The sequence below is a fragment of the Botrytis byssoidea genome (genome assembly GCF_014898295.1).
Source record: "Botrytis byssoidea strain MUCL 94 chromosome Unknown BBYS_019, whole genome shotgun sequence".
In the NCBI taxonomy this organism is placed as follows: domain Eukaryota; kingdom Fungi; phylum Ascomycota; class Leotiomycetes; order Helotiales; family Sclerotiniaceae; genus Botrytis; species Botrytis byssoidea.
The window spans coordinates 738,495-756,166 of NW_024065860.1; the positions used below are offsets into that span (position 1 = coordinate 738,495).

General features: G+C 43.6%; 5 protein-coding genes across 5 annotated transcripts; 1 reads left to right on the plus strand and 4 right to left on the minus strand.

The window, feature by feature from the left end:
- Positions 1–997: 997 nt before the first annotated feature.
- EAE97_008888 (uncharacterized protein) lies at positions 998–2,824 on the minus strand (the record flags this gene model as incomplete). Its single annotated transcript, XM_038879403.1, has 3 exons — positions 998–1,071; positions 1,127–2,431; positions 2,488–2,824. The coding sequence occupies 3 exons, from the start codon at positions 2,822–2,824 to the stop codon at positions 998–1,000; spliced, it is 1,716 nt and encodes a 571-aa protein (XP_038729914.1).
- A 1,102-nt stretch (positions 2,825–3,926) lies between these two features.
- Positions 3,927–5,188, minus strand: EAE97_008889 (uncharacterized protein; the record flags this gene model as incomplete). The annotated part of the gene is made up of 3 exons (XM_038879404.1): positions 3,927–4,268; positions 4,691–4,930; positions 5,072–5,188. The coding sequence occupies 3 exons, from the start codon at positions 5,186–5,188 to the stop codon at positions 3,927–3,929; spliced, it is 699 nt and encodes a 232-aa protein (XP_038729915.1).
- Positions 5,189–7,025: 1,837 nt separating this feature from the next.
- EAE97_008890 (uncharacterized protein) lies at positions 7,026–9,078 on the plus strand (the record flags this gene model as incomplete). Its single annotated transcript, XM_038879405.1, has 3 exons — positions 7,026–7,406; positions 7,457–7,760; positions 7,814–9,078. 3 exons carry the CDS (start codon positions 7,026–7,028, stop codon positions 8,749–8,751), a joined length of 1,623 nt encoding a protein of 540 aa, XP_038729916.1. The 3' UTR covers positions 8,752–9,078.
- A 3,577-nt stretch (positions 9,079–12,655) lies between these two features.
- EAE97_008891 (uncharacterized protein) lies at positions 12,656–13,545 on the minus strand (the record flags this gene model as incomplete). Its single annotated transcript, XM_038879406.1, has 2 exons — positions 12,656–13,353; positions 13,413–13,545. The coding sequence occupies 2 exons, from the start codon at positions 13,543–13,545 to the stop codon at positions 12,656–12,658; spliced, it is 831 nt and encodes a 276-aa protein (XP_038729917.1).
- A 1,543-nt stretch (positions 13,546–15,088) lies between these two features.
- EAE97_008892 (uncharacterized protein) lies at positions 15,089–17,233 on the minus strand (the record flags this gene model as incomplete). Its single annotated transcript, XM_038879407.1, has 2 exons — positions 15,089–17,069; positions 17,133–17,233. The coding sequence occupies 2 exons, from the start codon at positions 17,231–17,233 to the stop codon at positions 15,089–15,091; spliced, it is 2,082 nt and encodes a 693-aa protein (XP_038729918.1).
- Between the last annotated feature and the right edge of the window lie 439 nt (positions 17,234–17,672).

Genomic DNA, 17,672 nt, shown 5'->3' on the forward strand with positions numbered 1-17,672 from the left:
CTACATACATATAAGACAAATAGATGATGCCACCCACGCCTCTTGTATAACCCCAAAGGCGAGAAAGGTCTATTTATGGTTCAAATGTTCTGGAAAGTTCTAGAATACCTATTGATTGTAAATACCTAGTTTTTGTCTGCATGATTCGAGGGGATGTCTACATTTGGTGCTTTCAAAATAACCATAGGTTGGTGATGCTTCTGAGGGATTGAGGAATTGAGGAAGTAAGTGGTCAGATCAATACTTTCTCTTCCTTGCACGAGTGAATGGGGTTTTCTTTACGATTAACCTTATGAGTATTTCACATTGATAGAGTTGAAGAGTAGCAAATCCAGTAGAGTGGCGAACGAGGCCCTACAAATTCCATCTAGTCTCATTCTATAATTGGAGGATTAACCGTAGTAGATGAGGTGAAGAAGGAGCAGAGTGGAGCACACGATGTACGTATATGTCGTTTACTTCCTCTATGATCCGCGCGCTTATTTTGGAGGGTGGTGGGAGGGGCAAACTGTTCGGTACAGCCAATCTACAGGTACTCGTAGAGTCGTGGTGCAGATGAGGCTATGGCACTGTGCACGAGGATTGCTTGGTCAAATTCTTTATTTAGGGGGAAGGATTAAGTTTATGGTCGAGAAGGGGATAGTGGGACAACTCTTGCTTTAACAGAAACCAGCATCGATGTAGAAATATATACTGTACCTATTTCACATGACAAACACATCACACTCCCAAATTGTGAAACCGCACATTAGAAAGAGAAGAAAAATAATCATATTCATTCAATCCTTCAAGTATAGTATAGCAGCGCCCTCGAACTCCCCGAACGACTCTCCACGAGCTCGAGCCGGAGATTCTATAAAAAAACACCAATGCAAAGTTCAAGAAGGAACCAAAACCAGTCTATCCCGAAAATTCGTTATTTGTTACACGCGCTCCTCATTCCCATCTATCCCGACCAGCCCACCCATTTTCTGTTTTAACCCCTCTCTCTAAATATTTATTCTCTAGAAACATCACGGCCGAAAGTCTTAGACTTGAGCCAATCGAGAACCACCAAAACACGATTGCGTGCTAGAATTCATGTTAGTTAAACTGATTTGGAGACAAGAGATTGGTAGAAACTTACTGCTGAAACACATGCTCAAGTAGGCACTTCTCCAGAACAAATATGTCAAATTACCACCGGTAGCAAAGTTGCCATTTAACCAGCTAACATCTGCAACAGCTCTTTCACTACCAATGTATGCCAAGGAACCTTGATGAGTGTAGTGGAACGGCTTGATATCCTTAATTCTTCTCAATTGCTTCTCATGTGCTTCAATATCCTTTGCAACTTGGGCGGCGTTTCCAGGGCCAAGGTTCAAGGATGAACTTAACTCTTGGATTTCCTGTTCAATGGTATCGGTCTTTGCCATAGTGTTAAAGAGACGGGCTAAGAAAGCTCCTTCTTGTGATGCTACTTGAGCTGTTGGTGCATATCCTGCAACGGCGCAATCACCAGTGGCCCAAATATCCTTAGTTCCTTGAACAACGAGATATTCGTTCACAGCGAGACCTCTCCTTGAGTCTTTTTGGGCGGGAATTTGTGCCATGAGATCCTTGACAACAGGACGGACGGCGTTGCCGGTGGCCCAAACAAGAAGACCGTAAGGCATGACCTCAGTGAACTTCTTTCCATCTGGTCCAGTGGCCTCGGCTTCGACGGTCTTATCAGTGACCTTCTTAACGGCCGTCTTAGTCTTGATAGTAATCTTCTCTTCCTTGAAAGTTGACTCGGTGTATTCGATCAATTGCTTGGAGAACATAGGAAGAACGTTTGGAAGAGCTTCGATGAGAGTAACCTTGAACTTGTCGCTAATTTCTGGAACCCACTTCTTAATATCTTGATCGAAGAAATCTTGAAGCTCACCGGCGAATTCAACACCGGTAGGTCCACCGCCAACGACAACCATGTGCAAAAGACGTTCAACTTCCTCTGGAGATTGGTCCTTGAAAGTGGCAGTCTCTACACAGTCCATAATCTTCTTTCTGATTGCTTGTGCGTCACCGATCTCCTTCAAGAAGCAGGAATGCTCTTTGACACCAGGAATTCCAAAAGTTGCGTTTTCTGCACCAACACTGACAACCAACATATCGTATGAGACCTCGGTTGTGTGGGAAGCTCCTTTGACATCAGAGTTGTCGTTGATGGAGATAGTCTTCTTCTCGGGGTCGATTTTAGTGGCTTCGGCTTCGTAGAATTTGACAGCAGCTTTCTTATGTCTGGTTATGCTTCTGATAGGCTCCATAATAGATCTGTGCTCGACGGTACCGGTTGTGCATGATGGCAAAAGAGGAGTGAACAGGAAGTAGTTTCGTGGGGAGATGACAATAACATTGTAGTTTTCCGTGTCGAGTTTCTTCAAAAGAGAAACAGCACCCCATCCAGTACCTGGCCAATTGATGTCAGCTATCCATGTGGAAAGTGGAGACACGTATTGTGCGTACCAAGAATGACCAAGTTTTTCTTGGTTGGATCTGGCAGGAATTGCTCCTCTGGATGTCGAAGTTCCCAAACTTCATATCCAAGATAAGCGGCCCCTCCGATCAAAGACAAATATGTGAGACGCCAACTATATCTCAAGAATCTAAACCGCTTTGGCTTCTTGACAGTAACAGGAGCGACATCTGCGTAAGTACGTTGAGCAATTTGGGAGATTGCAGACTTGTTGACATTGCCTCTGGCATTGGGTCGCGCACTTGAGAGAAGGACCCGATTTGATGTCGCATATGATCGTTGGGCGATAGTTCGAAGACCAACAGCTGAAGTTGGTAACCTCATCATTCTTGTCGCTAACGCCATACTCCTAGAACTCCTGAAATGGAGGAGGTGAGGATTGTAGGGGAATGCGGAGAGTAATGGAGAAGTACAGTGGAAGTCAGAAATATCAAATTATCAAATTGAAAGGGAATTTTTATTTTGATAAAAGCTAGGATTCTGATTCTGAGCTAAAATTTCCAGTGCAGGGATAAAATTACGCATCGGAGCCGATAAAAAGATAAGCTCAACTTTTTACCAACGCTCCATCAATAATTGACATGCGCCCAAATGAAAACCTGACCCAGAGAGGTTCGTCTAGAATAAATCGCTCACTCATACCTGGCCTGGGTATACTTATATCGCAACGTCTTTCATCTCATGCGGTTTGATCAATTGACATTCTTCCTCGACCTCAATTGTAAACATGTGTTGCAGGACAGCATGGGAGGAAAAGAGGTCAAAAAGTCCTGAATTTGTCTACACATTACCAAAGGCACACTTACCTACGCATGGTATATTGAAATTGTGCAATCGTGGGTCTGCTTAGGTGGTACTTCGGTGGCACTGTGATGGAGACCACAGACTATGCTTTCCTTCACCACCACTTGTATTCGAGGAATGTCAATTCGGTTTGTAAGATTTGGGATGTGGAGTCTGCCACCAAAATCAGACTCTTCAACGCCCTATCTTTAATATGGTTCATTACGCCTCATACCTACGATTAGCACTTGACCAGATTCAAAAGATGTCCCGAAATAGCAATTCAGATGAAATCATCCTTTACAAAGACACGACAGGTTAGGATATGTATTGTTCCTACCCCGTACTATCTCCTACGTATGTACTGAACATTGTACCAGTCATTCTCGGTTTGTTCGGAGATTTTGGAGAGTTTACCGGATTTCCGAACCACCGAAAGTGACAATGATGATTGGACAAACCATACCATGCCGAGTCTTGGGAAACTGGTGTTCTCCGATTCATTAACACAGAAAGGTTCATCTAATCCGTGCTTGTGAGGCGAGAACGGTCATCTTCTCTAAGTGATTCATATCGTCATAATTTAACGGTTTTAGCGAAGGAGAACGGCCGTTTAACATCTACAAATACCTATAGAGCCACATTCTCATACGTCCTTTTTAGATCCTTTCGAGTCTGTTTGTGGTTCTCTAACCATGCAATAGATATTGCAAGTATCGCCTTCGTCGTCGCAAACCATCTTCTTTTCAAAATGGAATCCGAAGGTTTCGTATATCTTCATGTTGGGAACATCCCGACTGGATTCAAGATAGCATCTTTTGCCTTCTGCGTCAGCAATGCCAGTTACTTCCTTTGCTAGCGCTTTTCCGATTCCTCTTCCTTGAGCGTCAGGATGAACGACCATTATATTTAAAAAGTAGTATCCTTGGGGATCGGTCCAAATATTGGACTGGGCTTCCGTTTGCCTGTCCTTCCAGATGTAATAACGCTGTGGCGATTCTACGTCAGTATTCTTTTCGGGACTACTAATTCTCAACCTTCGAGATTTCACCCTGCACCTAATGATAGCATTGGGTCGTCTCATGAATCTATTAAAAGGGTGTGTGACAGAGATAGAGTACTTCACTGGAGTGAGGAGAAACATTCAAAAGCGTCAGAAGTAGGGCTAGCTTAGCCATTGCTTATATGACTTAGCTTCGCTGCTTGTAGGACTTGGCAACGTTTGTCTATAGTCTCATCTTCGGAACAAAAGAATCCGTCAAACAAAATTCTCGTAGAAAGCTTGAAATTCACACCAACAATAGAAATGGAAATAGCGGCAACACAGTAAGACAAATAGCACTCATGACTTTGAGGCACCTGCGCGAAAGGAAACGAGACAGAATACACGGTAGGTTGTAGCTTGCTTACCTTCACATTTAGTCCACCTCGACCGTACCAAATATTCATACCAACTTGTTGAGCCCACATAGCCCAACCGTCAATCCATTCTGCCCACGTCTCTGGCGACCCAGCAGATTTGGGTGGTAACCACATTGCAACGCCTAAAACTCTATGACTTTGAGAGTCTTTAGCGACATAGAACAAGCCGTTTCGAATTCCCCATCGACATCGAATGCCAAGAGATACCGAGTTTCTGACTAGGTTCAGCTGTCAAAAATTGCGTGTCAGTGACGAACAAACGAGATGGTATCAGGTATCACGAAACACGCCTTCGTGATGATTTCAGCTATAGGCGAATCGGAACCCATACTTGTTACGACGCTCGAAAGATTCGAAGAAAAACTCTACCTTTGATCGATCATTGTAAATCCACAGGTTGTAAGGATCTTCTCTAAATGCTTCCTGAATGGTGTTCACAGCTCCAGGTATGTCATCTTCTGTAAGACGAGATATGGTGAAGTCCATTGTGAGAAATCGAAATGAGATCCAAGGAAGAAATGGAAAAGGACGATGGTGAATAATGTGGGTTAAGAATTTTACAGCAGTACTCGGTAGGTGTTTGCATGTATGTCCCGGTTTTGGATCTTGTGTTAGAACAATGATGGTTATCAGAGAGAAAGCTGGACACATGGATTGGTGTTCGTTATCTGTAAATGGCTACGAGTACAGCCGCTTTAAAGACATGGTCTTTCTATCCTCGGCCATTCTTGCCATGAATTAAATTGGGAAGAAAGAAAAGTTAACGTGCCAGCCGTGTCGGACCCGAAATCTACTTCTAATGAAGCCACGATACTTCCAATGGGTGGCTGTGAAGATGGGTCTTCAATAGGTAATGCATTGAGATGTAGATTGCTTTATATTTGAAGGTTTTCTCATGTTTTGAATAGCATCCTAGATCTAGATACTCTTCTCGTAACCCTAGGTGTCTATACGAGAGTTGTAGGTATTCTCGCGGCATTGCCACAAGCACCTTCATAATTTGATGATAGCAATAATAATGATAACAATAAATTATGAAATCAGCTTACGCTTCCCCGATCCTTTAATTCATCATTATCGCCCTCTTCGAACCTCTCAGCCCCCTCGTCAGCCCCCTCGCTCCCTCCCCTCCTCACCCATCCATGGATAACTCAAATGGTCATTATCTGCGATACAGCAAACCGCAATCTAAGCTTATCCTCGGAAGATTACCCCTCTTTGAGTTTAGCGTTGGTAATCACCCGTGTGGAAGAAGGACGGAGACGGAGTAAAGGTATCAAGATAGACCATGCTATGCCATGTTCATTCAGCCTTGCGAAATATTTGGAACCTCCGTTCCTCTTAATCTCTCCAACTCACGAACCTCTCCAAGTTGCAACGACAAAATTTATGCTCTCAACACTGTATACTCACTTTTCTCAATGGGTTAAAGCCATCTTTCAATGATTCGGAAGAATCCTAGAACAAACTTTGCTGTATTTACCTTTTTTTTTTTCTCTTCCGCAGATATCAAGTGAGTCGAGCGGGTCCACGATGAAACCAGGGGACAGTGCGCAAAACACTCTCTCCGTCCCAGATATCATCAAGTTTTCCCATGCTATGTCAGTCCACCGGTCAATTTCTGTAGCATACTGTTGCGGACTTCCTAGTCGTATGGCAATGATCTGCAGCATTCTTCGTACTTCTTAACAGGGGCATCGCTCAGCCTAGAGTCTCATGTCAAACGCAGTAATGCTTGAGATACTGGGCCCTAACCTCAATATGGTCTGGACCACAGTGAAAGAGCACAATATTGCGAGTGTAGTGTAGCCTCGAAATGCCTTTGCACCTTTGCTTGACGCATACACCAATCCTTTACTGTGGCTTTGCATTATGTCTATTATGTACACTTCTCGGTTGGTCCCCAGATTCAAATACAATACATGACCATTCCGAGAGTAGCATAGAGCGTTCACTTCCCTCAATCGTCTGTCCAGTGCCAAACGAGAATGTCGCGAATCTCGTCTCCACTCTGTTAGCTAGTCTCAAATCTTTCGGAGGTCCAAGATTCTCGACTTGGTTACCTCTTGGTTGCTTTCACTTGTCAACCGTTTATTCTCTCACTCACGTTCTATACACGGCTGGATCGTGACGTTCTTTCTTTGATCAATATTTCCAATCAGATCTGGCATCTAATTCTCACACTCACTCTGTTTCTACAACGACGACGACGACGACGACAACGACAACGAATAATACTTATCAGTTCATGTCCGTATCCTACTAGCTTCTGTCGGTCGGCGATACGGGGCAGCGGCGACTCGGCGGAGGAATGAATACGACAATGGCACCAATGAGAGATCAACCAGAAGAGTATCTGAACCGACTGGTTCAAAGGAATATTATGTTAGACGATCTTCAATTAGCAAAAAGGGATGGGAGAAGCAATGATAATGGGAGTGGGAGTGGGGATGGGAATGGGACAAACGACGAACAGAATGATGATTATAGCGATGACAGTAGCTACGACGGCTCACGAATGCCGCCTACACCCGTGGTCACAAGGACTGCATGGACCCAAATAACAAATACTGCTTGGACTACACAAACTGCCACTGCCTGGACCACGCAAACTGCGATCACTACTTCATCAAGTGTGATGACTGTCGTTGTTGTTGCTACACCAAGCTCCACATCGACGTCGGCACCTGCAACATCGACTTCAGTGAGTAGGGACAGAAACTCTACCTGGGTGGGTGTACTGACTATAAACAGATATCCATTACTTCTGCCACATCTTCATTGCCAACAGGGGCTGTCGCATTCAGCATACCAAGCTCAGAGCAACCTGGAAGGAAAGGATTATGTACCCTTTCCAATGGAGCTCCATGTGAAAGTGCCACGGCTACCACATCTACTGTCACTGCCTATGAGGCCGTCAGTGCAAGCTCTGCGCCGACTGCTCAAGCAGATGAAGATGGGTCATCTCCTTCCGACATACCACCTCAATTTCGCCACGGAAATGATGGTGATCTTAGTCCTTTGGCGGAGAAGCTTCTAATAAGTGCTGGATCAATAGGTTTGTGATTCAAGATGGCGTGATAACTAACTTTTACTGACCTTAATCAATAGGTATATTCGTCATCTTTGGCGCTATCATATATCTCGTAATCAGAATGAAGAAGCTAAATCGATTAGCAAGAGGAGAGATATCAGAAGAAGAAGCTCGTTGGTATGGATGGAGAAGAAACAGAGGTGACCCAGGTCGTCCTCCCAGTTATGCTAGCGGCAAAGTTTCACAAAATGGATATCCTATTGATGAAAAATTCGCTGAAAGGGAAATGGGTGGTTTCTATAACTCTGACAACAAATCGTCACTCGAACGCCCGGGATCGGCAACTGTAAACTTACGGGGACTGCGTACAGATCTCCAAAGACAAAGTTCAACCAGGAGCAGTCATTCAGGATCTGGTATGTCTGCCAGTCCAGTTGCCGGCCCAGGTCAATCATACGGAGCCCCAAGCAATATGGATTACTATTATTCCCAAACAGGAACTTTAAGATCTCAACAGTCAGGACTCTCAGGACAATCTTCAAATGCCTATGATCCTTCTCAAAGGGAGGTCAATCATATGAGTTACTTGTCTTCAATATCGTCGGGATTCGGTGACTCACTTGTCATGCCTGATGATAGTGCACCTCCTCAAATTCCAGTCTCCAGATTTTCTTGGACAACAGCGTCTCAAGGTACGCCACAGAATAGAGACACTATATACACAACAACGTCAGAGGAAACGGCGCCACGATTTCGCACTGTCAATTCGTGGGTGGCTCAACAAACAGGACGGGTAGAAAGGAAACAGCAAAGTGACATGGAAATACCAGCAATGCCAGAAATTCCTATCTCATATACCCACCGGTCACAGGTTCCCGAACCTTTGTTTACCGAGGGCCATCAACGCAACATGAGCGAGAACCCAGCTTTTAGACATCACCCTGGTGACGAAATCGAGCTGGGGAGAGGCTCACGTGTTCCGAGTTCAATTCTGGATAGAAAGATGGGGATTTAATTGAAAGAACAACAGAATAACTCAAACAGTGAGCGTACTATACGAAAGACGAAGTTCTACCAGTTGTGTGTGTATATATGTCTAATTGCCTATACGGTCGTTCCAGCCTGGTGCTTGATTCGATGAGATTTGCATAGCGTGGAGCGGGGTGCATTTTTGTACGTTTTTGAGCATTTGGTGGCTGCTTGGTTGGGTGCATGGTTTATTGATATTTTTCTGCTTCTTGGGGATGAGGGGATGAGAGATTGACAAATATAACATATTGTAATGTCATGACGAGAATGGAGTGAGAAATAAGACGAGCGGTAAAGGGGAGGGGCGGGGGTGGTGGAATGAAATGAAAATCGATGAGAAAGCAAATTTGGGCTGGAGAAGGTTCCGGTCAATGCTCTGTCGATATTTATGAGGCTTGGCATTGCTTTTAGGCAACCAACGCATGAATGTATGATCGGAGCTGAGGCAACGAGTCGAGATGGGATGAGAATGTGACAAGGTGAGCTTTAAAGGAGAAGGGTGGTGAAGAGGCGATGCAGGGACGGCGTGGAGAAAGCGTGAGAGGACGCGAAGACGTGGTGGTGAAGTGTGAAGATAAGACATTGTTTTCTGTCTGTAGCTTTGTAGTATATAAGTGCAGTGATATAGTTTTTAAATACATTAGAAAAAGTTTCAAATCAACAAGGCGGATTCATATTCTGTGTTGATGCTTGTTTGATGGGGTTGAAAGTTATTTTTGATCTTGATTGATCATAAGAAAAACTCCATGGAGTCGCGATTTGATAGCATATTAGATCTGCTAGCATGAGCACTTCACAAGCCATTCATTCTATCAGCGTAACTTGACTCGATCTCCTCCAATCAGCATAATTTTCGTCGGTCAGAAATCGAGCGATATCATTCATTTATTATGATCCATCCATTCGTCTATTCTCTCGTTCATTCGTTTCCTCATCTATCCCATGACCCTCTTCCAATCCACCAAACCCTTCTCTTCTCTTCTCAACCCTCCTCTCCTTCTCCCTCTAAGCTTTCTATTCCCCCCAACTCAACACCTAATACATACAATCCGCACACTTCCACAAACCCCTCCCTCCCTAGCTATGTAGATACGTAAATCTCTGCATCAACATTCCTCACTCCCGAATGAATTGAAAATTTGCGTCCTAACCTACCTACCCAGGGGTATGAGAAACAAATATGATCAGATCTCGCAAGAAACAAGATCGGATGAAGATGAAACGCCGCGCCACCGCACTGCTGATTTTTCTCTGCTCGATGATGGAGGGGCGTGGAATGTGGAATGTGCGTGGTGGGATTTGTGAGTGAGGTTTCTGGTTTATTGGTGGTGGGTGGGTTTTGCTTGTATGGATGGATGGATGGATGGATTGATTGAGAGAAGGGGAAAGATGGGAGGGAAGGAGGTTGTGGAAGTGGAAGTGGAAGGGCTTGTTTGGATTTAGATTGTGCGTGTGAAGGGTTGGGGAGTTTGGGAAGAAGAGTCTGAGGGTTTGTTGGGAGGGGGTTGGACTTTGGAAGAAGATAGCTGAACGCAAGTTCCTTTTTGAAAAATTGTTAGACTGGTATCTGGAAAAGATACGAAGATGAGATTGTAAGACTTCAGTCATAGGAAACTCACTGTATCGTTAAGAGATTGTGGGACGGCGACCCGCTCCAAATCGAATGCGAAGTCGAAAGATTCGCGTGTGCGGGTGGTAGCACTCCCGGAGATTCTGTTCTGAATGACTCGCCAGTGTTTCCACGGATTGGCTTTTGCTAGTCGATTTATTTTTAGCCCATGAGAAATATTATTTCTCCTACTCTAAGGAGGTATTGGGGGAACTTTCGTGCACGTGTATGGTTTAGCTTAGCCCGGTTCGGGTATTAAGTGTCAACATTGTGTCATTTTACCCCAAGCGATGAAAATTAAATGTGTCATTGCTGTCATGAACAGTTCAGATATACATTGTTTCTCTAGGAGGTACATTTGGACTTTAACCAGGAATCCATTAGGCCAAGCGCAACACATGGCAAGACAATAGATACAAACCATCTACAGATTATCCACGGGTACAGGTAACCTTCGCGTAACCTACTTGGCATTTACATAAATTGCATTCCCTTTGATCAAGGAAGTACCAGGACCACCGAGAACAGCAGCAAGCGTGGCTCCAACCAAGATGATAAAGACACACATCAACAAGAGATAGGGCACACCACCATCGAGCCATATCTTTCCGCGTGCGGTCTTGCGGTAGGTAGGATTCAAGGACTGCCCTTGAACTCACAATGCACTCACAAGAGTGCATGATTACTTCTGCATTTCTCTCATCTCCAACCAATCTTTACTGAATCTCGAATCAGCCCAACGTCATCGATTATTGCAAGAAAGGGCTACAGGCTTGAGATTGGAAGTCATCCGGGATAAACATTCGACTGGAATATTTCCAGTCTTGCCTATATTCCGCACAGGCGTAAAGGAACTGAGACTATGTTAGCTGCTATAGTTGAAGAGTACAATGGATTTGGTATTAATTAGCGTGACGAGAGAAGAGCACTCATAATAAGAATTGAGATGGTTAGTTCGCGGAGTATGAACTCAATAACTTGAATGAGGAATCCTGGAGAGGATCGTAGATTTTATGACACCCGACACGGCTGTTGCGAACGAACAGAGTAATACAATAATTGCTCTGGGTATGATTGCTAGATATCAGTAGTGAATTATAGAAAATAATTACCCAAAATCACATCCGCATTGTAAACTAATTCTCCAATAACCCGCTCACCCATAAAGACACGACAAACCCACAGAAGACAGAAGACACAATACGCAAACAACTCATCCCAAAAATGCCCAACCAAACACCAAAACTTTCCGCACAATACAGATAAATCATATACTCGGCTAACAAGACAATGATGTCGACCCCTAGCCCAAGCAACAGAACAGGGGTGGGTTCCAGCACATCATCAACACACTTCACTCAAGCTTCAATTGCAGGTTGTTACTTAAAATATGAGTAGCTAGTTGGCCGTGGATCTTTCAAAGTAAGCCCTAGCTCCCAAGGCCAAGATCCAACGAACGACTACATTTCGCAAATGTGCACTTCTTCAGAGCTTCTTGTTTCTCTCCCCCCCTTGCAGTTAGCTGCATGTATGCTCTTCCATTCCATTCCGTTTTATTTCATTTTTGCCGCTTCAAACATAAATACCACTTCTAGCAGATGTACAAAAACTTCTTGAAAATATTTAGGTAGGTCGCTAATACTTGCCTGCCTTATCCTCCCAAGACTGTTTAGCATTTACTACTCATAAACCCATATACATTTCAATCTCAAAACTAGCTGGGGTATCTTTGTACGTGGACTTATCCTTGCACTTGCACTTTTGCACAGGATGACAATTAGAAGGAATGAAGTTGATCGAGTGGATGAGAACTGTTACCGGGTGTTTCGGGCTGAGCACAATGAAGGATGATGTATGGTGAATTTCGACCGAGCCTTTGATTTCCAAATCCTAGGTATGGTGAATACTTATTCCTCTGGTAATGATCACTAACATAAAGCAAGATAAATTCGAGGCCCTCAATAATAGAAGAATAAAATATGACAAACAAAAGTCAGATGCATTCAAAGAGAGAAAACCCGAGTGAAAACAATCTGATAGCTAAGTATTAACTCTAGTTCTGTTCTTCCCTTTCCACAAGCGCTAATGCTAAAATTTGAGAAATGTCCCCAAAATCGCAAGGAAACAATTACTCGACACCTATAATCCTACACAATGAAGATATCCACTCATATTCGATAACATATTCGAAAGGAAATACTATTAGCTTGCACAACCCACCCATCCCCTCCGAAGACGCCTTTCTCCAACTCCCCTCTTTCAACCCTGTAGCCAGATACTCTTACTTGGAGTTCTTTCCCTGCAAATGCCATGCGAAAACCTTCTCAAAGATCCCTTTACCGTTCCCAACAATCGTATCTCCATGACAAGGTATGATATTTTCAAATCCCCACGTGTTAATTCTCTTCACGCTCTGATTGAAACCCTCTCTATCACTCTTACTGAACAAATACCACAACATTCTCTTTTGCCATATCGCTGATCCATTGGTCGTCTGAAGATGACCAAACAACTTTGTTGCAAATCCCGAAGTAGCGTCCTCTCCCGTCTTAGAATACTGTTCCGTAGCCGGCATGTTAAACATCAAGTCTGCTTCAATCAACGTCCTATCCGGTTTATAATAAAACACCAATTCCTTATTTGGATGTGAGTCGACAAATTCATATTCGAAGTCTGTGTCGAATTCCGGAGAGATTCGAATTTCGGCCTTGTTCTTCTTGGTAAAGATCGTTTGGAAATGGACATTGGTAACCTTTTTATCCGACTTGGCTTGTTCGGCGCGTTTCTCGGCAAGCCCTTCGGGAGCAATGAAGTGGGCGTTTGGATAGGCTTTGTGCCAGTCGGAAAGAAAGATGTGGTGCTCGAGATCGGGGGCTGCCACGTAGGCGACGCGGTTTCCGAGGGATTGGAGTTTGGTTGTTACCGAAGGGGTGAGGGCCACGGGAGAGAAGACGGCGAGTTGACCAGATGTGAGACGAACTGTTGGGATGATCTATTAGCATTTGTATGTAATGAGTGCGCGAAGAAGAGAGATATACCAATAGTAGCTCTACCACCGAATTTGATCATGCCAAATCGTAAGAAAGGCACTGAGAGTGTCGTGATATTCGGCGTCACATCACGGATAACCATGACTTTCTCTGGATCTGAAGGAACAAGTTTGTCGGACATGGTGAAAGTATTTTTGTATGGATTTGTGGATATTGTGATGCTAGAAAATGGGTTGTACAAAATGATGTTGTACTCTTCGATACTCGTATCGATTGATTAATCTGGTGGTGGAGTGACTTTCAAAATCCTATGACATTATCGCATGCGGAGAATGTCCCGTGATCAGTGCCTAATCGTTCTAGATGTTTATTTGATATCAAGGCTGTTTGCAATGTAATGAAGATGAAAACGTAGGATATGTACGATTGCAGGTAGGTAACCTTACTGAGAACGGGTTTGATATGAAAAATAGATAATATGAGAGAGAAAGTAAAGAGAAATGAATACTTGAACCTTTATAAACTATTTAATTGCAACGGTTTCAATCAATTCAATCTTGAATTCTCTGTCAGCAAATGGATAATTGGAATTCGATTTTGAAGTCTGGACTGAAGAAAGAAATGGATGTTTATTAAGCATACAGCATGCCGAGGCACTTTGGTCTACAGGGGGTAAAAGGCTAGAATTAGTAAAGATGGAGAAAGACAATGAAATGGGTCTGGACATTAGGATTTGGAAATGAAATTGTAATCAATTCGACGAATCTGAAGATCTGGACATTTTCTACAAATAGATAGTAGAAGTCAATGGTTTCCTGAAACTAAATGGCCAATACAATCGTAAGTGGTTAATTTGATAATGATTTTTCAAAAGTGTGACTATTTTGCAGTTCATCGTTCTCTCTTGCTTGCCGAGATAGCTTAGGGATGACATATGTACGGCATGACGGCATGATGGCATGATGAGAAACAGGAAAGGTAATCTAGCAGTACATAGTTTAAATCTATCCTTCTGTTCAGAGATATCAAATTCTTCCTGGTTATCACAATTATCATCTTTTATTTCTGTCATTGAACAACGCAAAAAGTATACGGAGTACTAATATCCAACTCTATCTCACATCCGGATATTCCGAAAGATGCATGTTCAGTCAACATTTCACAAGCTCTAATGCATATGAACAGTGTCTGAAATGAAAATCTGTCTTATTCAATACATACCAATTCAATGCTAATCTTGGGTCATCTTAGAAACCAGCGAGCAGACATAAAACCATATACCATCTGGAATGACAGGCTTTTGTACTATCGCGAGGCTGCATGTTCAATCCCCTAATTTACTCTACTCGTGTCATCCAAGTAGTTGTGTGTCCAAAGAAAACAAATTAGAAAAAATACATTAGTGTGTAGAGCCAGAACTATAAGGAGAAATTATGAACACGTTGTTCTTTTCGTAAAGCAGCAAGTTTAGGATATTCCATCCATCCAACCATCCATCCAAAACACCACGAAGGAGGAATAGCGGCAGTCTCATAAAACTGTGCCTCGCGTGTGCCGTGGAAGGAACCCGGTGAGAAGCAGTGTGTCGAGGGAAGCGAGGCAAGAGACGCATTGAAAAGAAGAGTCATGCTCATCAAACATAGAAGCTATGCATGACAGCTATGCCCCAATTCTTCAATACATGTTCCCAGGTAGTATGAACCTACATATCACATGCGTACATATCAACCAGGGAACTGATATGCGACAGGATAGCCCATACGCTCCACAAGTTCAAACCTCCATATCTCTAATAGGCGAATGACACGTTGAGGTAAGATTTGATTCATACCAAGGAAACCATTACCGCCGTGCTGCGCAATTATTTGATGAAGCCATCTACGAGTAGAATCGTTTTCTGCAAGCCAAAGCTTGCGTTCGTAGGCAACCGAGAGAAACAACCAAAGTACACTATAGACGATCATATGAAACGCCAAGCCCCAAAAAGTATCCCAGGCGTTTGGTATTCTTCCAGGCTTTGGATTGAATAATACAGAGAGAAGTTTAGGTCCAATTTTGGGTATTCTATCAGCATCCGGAGGTTCTCCAGCTGCATTATCGTCGTCGGAATCGTCATCGTCATCAGGAGGTGGTGGGTTCCAAGGGCCCACTCCGATAGTCATTGCAGGGAACCGACTAAGAAAGCTCAACATACGCTTACACCAGTGGAAGAAAAGAACGAGGAAATTGAATTCGACCAAGAGCCAGCAAATGACGGGATTGTGAGCGAACACTCGGAATGGTGTATAACGAATTGGCCCCGGGACATCTTTGCCTGGTTTATCGACGAATATGCTAGGTCCTGGCACAGGTATCTCGCGATCAACGTATTGAATAGGACCAGGGACCTGAACTTCGATAGTAGGACCTGGAACGAGAATTTCAGGGCCGGGAATGTGAACTTCTCGAATCACTTCTACTTCTTTAATCTGAATTTGAATCTCAGGACCAGCGGCAGGGCCATGCCCGCGACGTCTGGTTTTTTTGTTGATGAGTTGGAGATCGGGACTACCTTCTCCTTCTCCCTCCACCGCTTCCTCCCCTTCTTCCTCATCCTCGTCTTCAGAAGAGCTGCTGCTGCTGCTACTCTCGCTAGAATCTTTGCTACCTGCCGCTGAATTTTCACTGCTCTCACCGTCCTTGGGTTGATAAGTTCCTGGGGCTGGGTCGAAAACTGGAATTTGAGCCTTTCGAGTGTCTATAATCTGCTGTATGATACTGCGGCACATCTCGATATAGTCTCTCATCAGCTTTTGCACTTCTGGTGACGCTCCAACTCCTCCTTTTGCCACCAGATCTTTGCTGCCCTTTTCCATGCCTTTAATAAGCGCCTGAGTTTCCTGCTCTTTTTTCTCCGATGCCTTTTGTATCTCTTTGTTTTCTTTTTGAATCTGTCTAGCATCGTTTCTGTAATTATCGGTTCTTTCCTTTTCAGCGACCACACGTTTTGTGAGCTTTTCGTTCTCGGTTATTTTTTCCGCCAAATCTTCCTTGTAGTTTTTCAACTCGTAAGTCAATGTTTCGGATTCCGCTTGCATATCTTCCATTTTGGTCTCCAATTCACCGATAACCTTTTGGAGCTCTACTATATTGCGCTTCAAATCACCCTTTTCTCCCTCCATAGCCTCACATCGGGCTTCCCTAGCAATGCACCTCTGTTCCCTACCATTCGCTTGAGTTTCCACATATTCGAGGTATTTGTCATTCTCTACAATCTTTAACTCCAACCTTGTAATTTCCCGTTGGAGATTCTCTACAGTAGTAGCATTATCGTCTCTTGCCGCGGCCATTTTATCCTGTAGGTCAAAGTGTTTCTCTCTTAGATCCTCGTACTCGACGGTATGCTTCTTTTTCTCTGCGGTATATCTTGCTTCGAGATTCCGCTTCTCTTGAATGTATCTTTCTTCGAGAACTGCGAAATTTTCGTTCTTTCTCTTTTCTTCGATATAGCCTGCTTCTAGTTTCGCAACGATAGGTTCAAAAGCTGCAAGATCGATATGTGCTGCTTGAAGTCTTTGGTCATAGGATTCGAGCTGGGCGACTCTTGTCGACACCTCCTCTTCCTTTTGTTGGGCCAACATGCGCGCTTCTTTGAGCTCCCATTCAAGCTGCGTTTGCTTTGTTCGATGTGCGACGCAATCGGTCCTGGGACAAGGCTTCAAAGGTCTGTACATTCCAAGGTTAGCATTGTTACACTCATCACGTGAATTATTAATATAGAGTACTTACGTGCCATCCTTCTGCTTTTGAGCTGGCGCATCGTCGAGATTGAAGGTAAAAGTTGCGCCCTCAATGGCCGTCGAGTGAACATTTCCGAATTCCATAGACATTGTTTTGTTGATTGTTATTAATTTATATGATAATTTGGGTTCTGGAGACAGGAAAGGGAGGAATTAATTTTACGAGAAGAAAATTTATGTGTGAACTTATACCATTCGATTATCAATCTCTTATAGTTTTCTATCGTACGGTTGTAGTTTGTCTATTGGTTGTACTAGTTGTACTGACTTTCTTCTTTTTAGGGTACGGGCGTTTTTGTTGTCGTGAGATTCACTTTTGCCTCGCGCACGCAATATCAGATGTTGCTAGGTATCGAGGCAAGCGAGTAGAGTGAATAGGAAATCAACCAGTAGACATCGAATTTTTCACTGGCAGTAAACAGGTCGAAACTCAGCAAATATGTCTGCTGGACTTAAACTTTGACTTCGGTCCAATGTGATATCACCTCTGATGTTCGATATAATCTTCGAACTTTAAAAGCACCAGTCT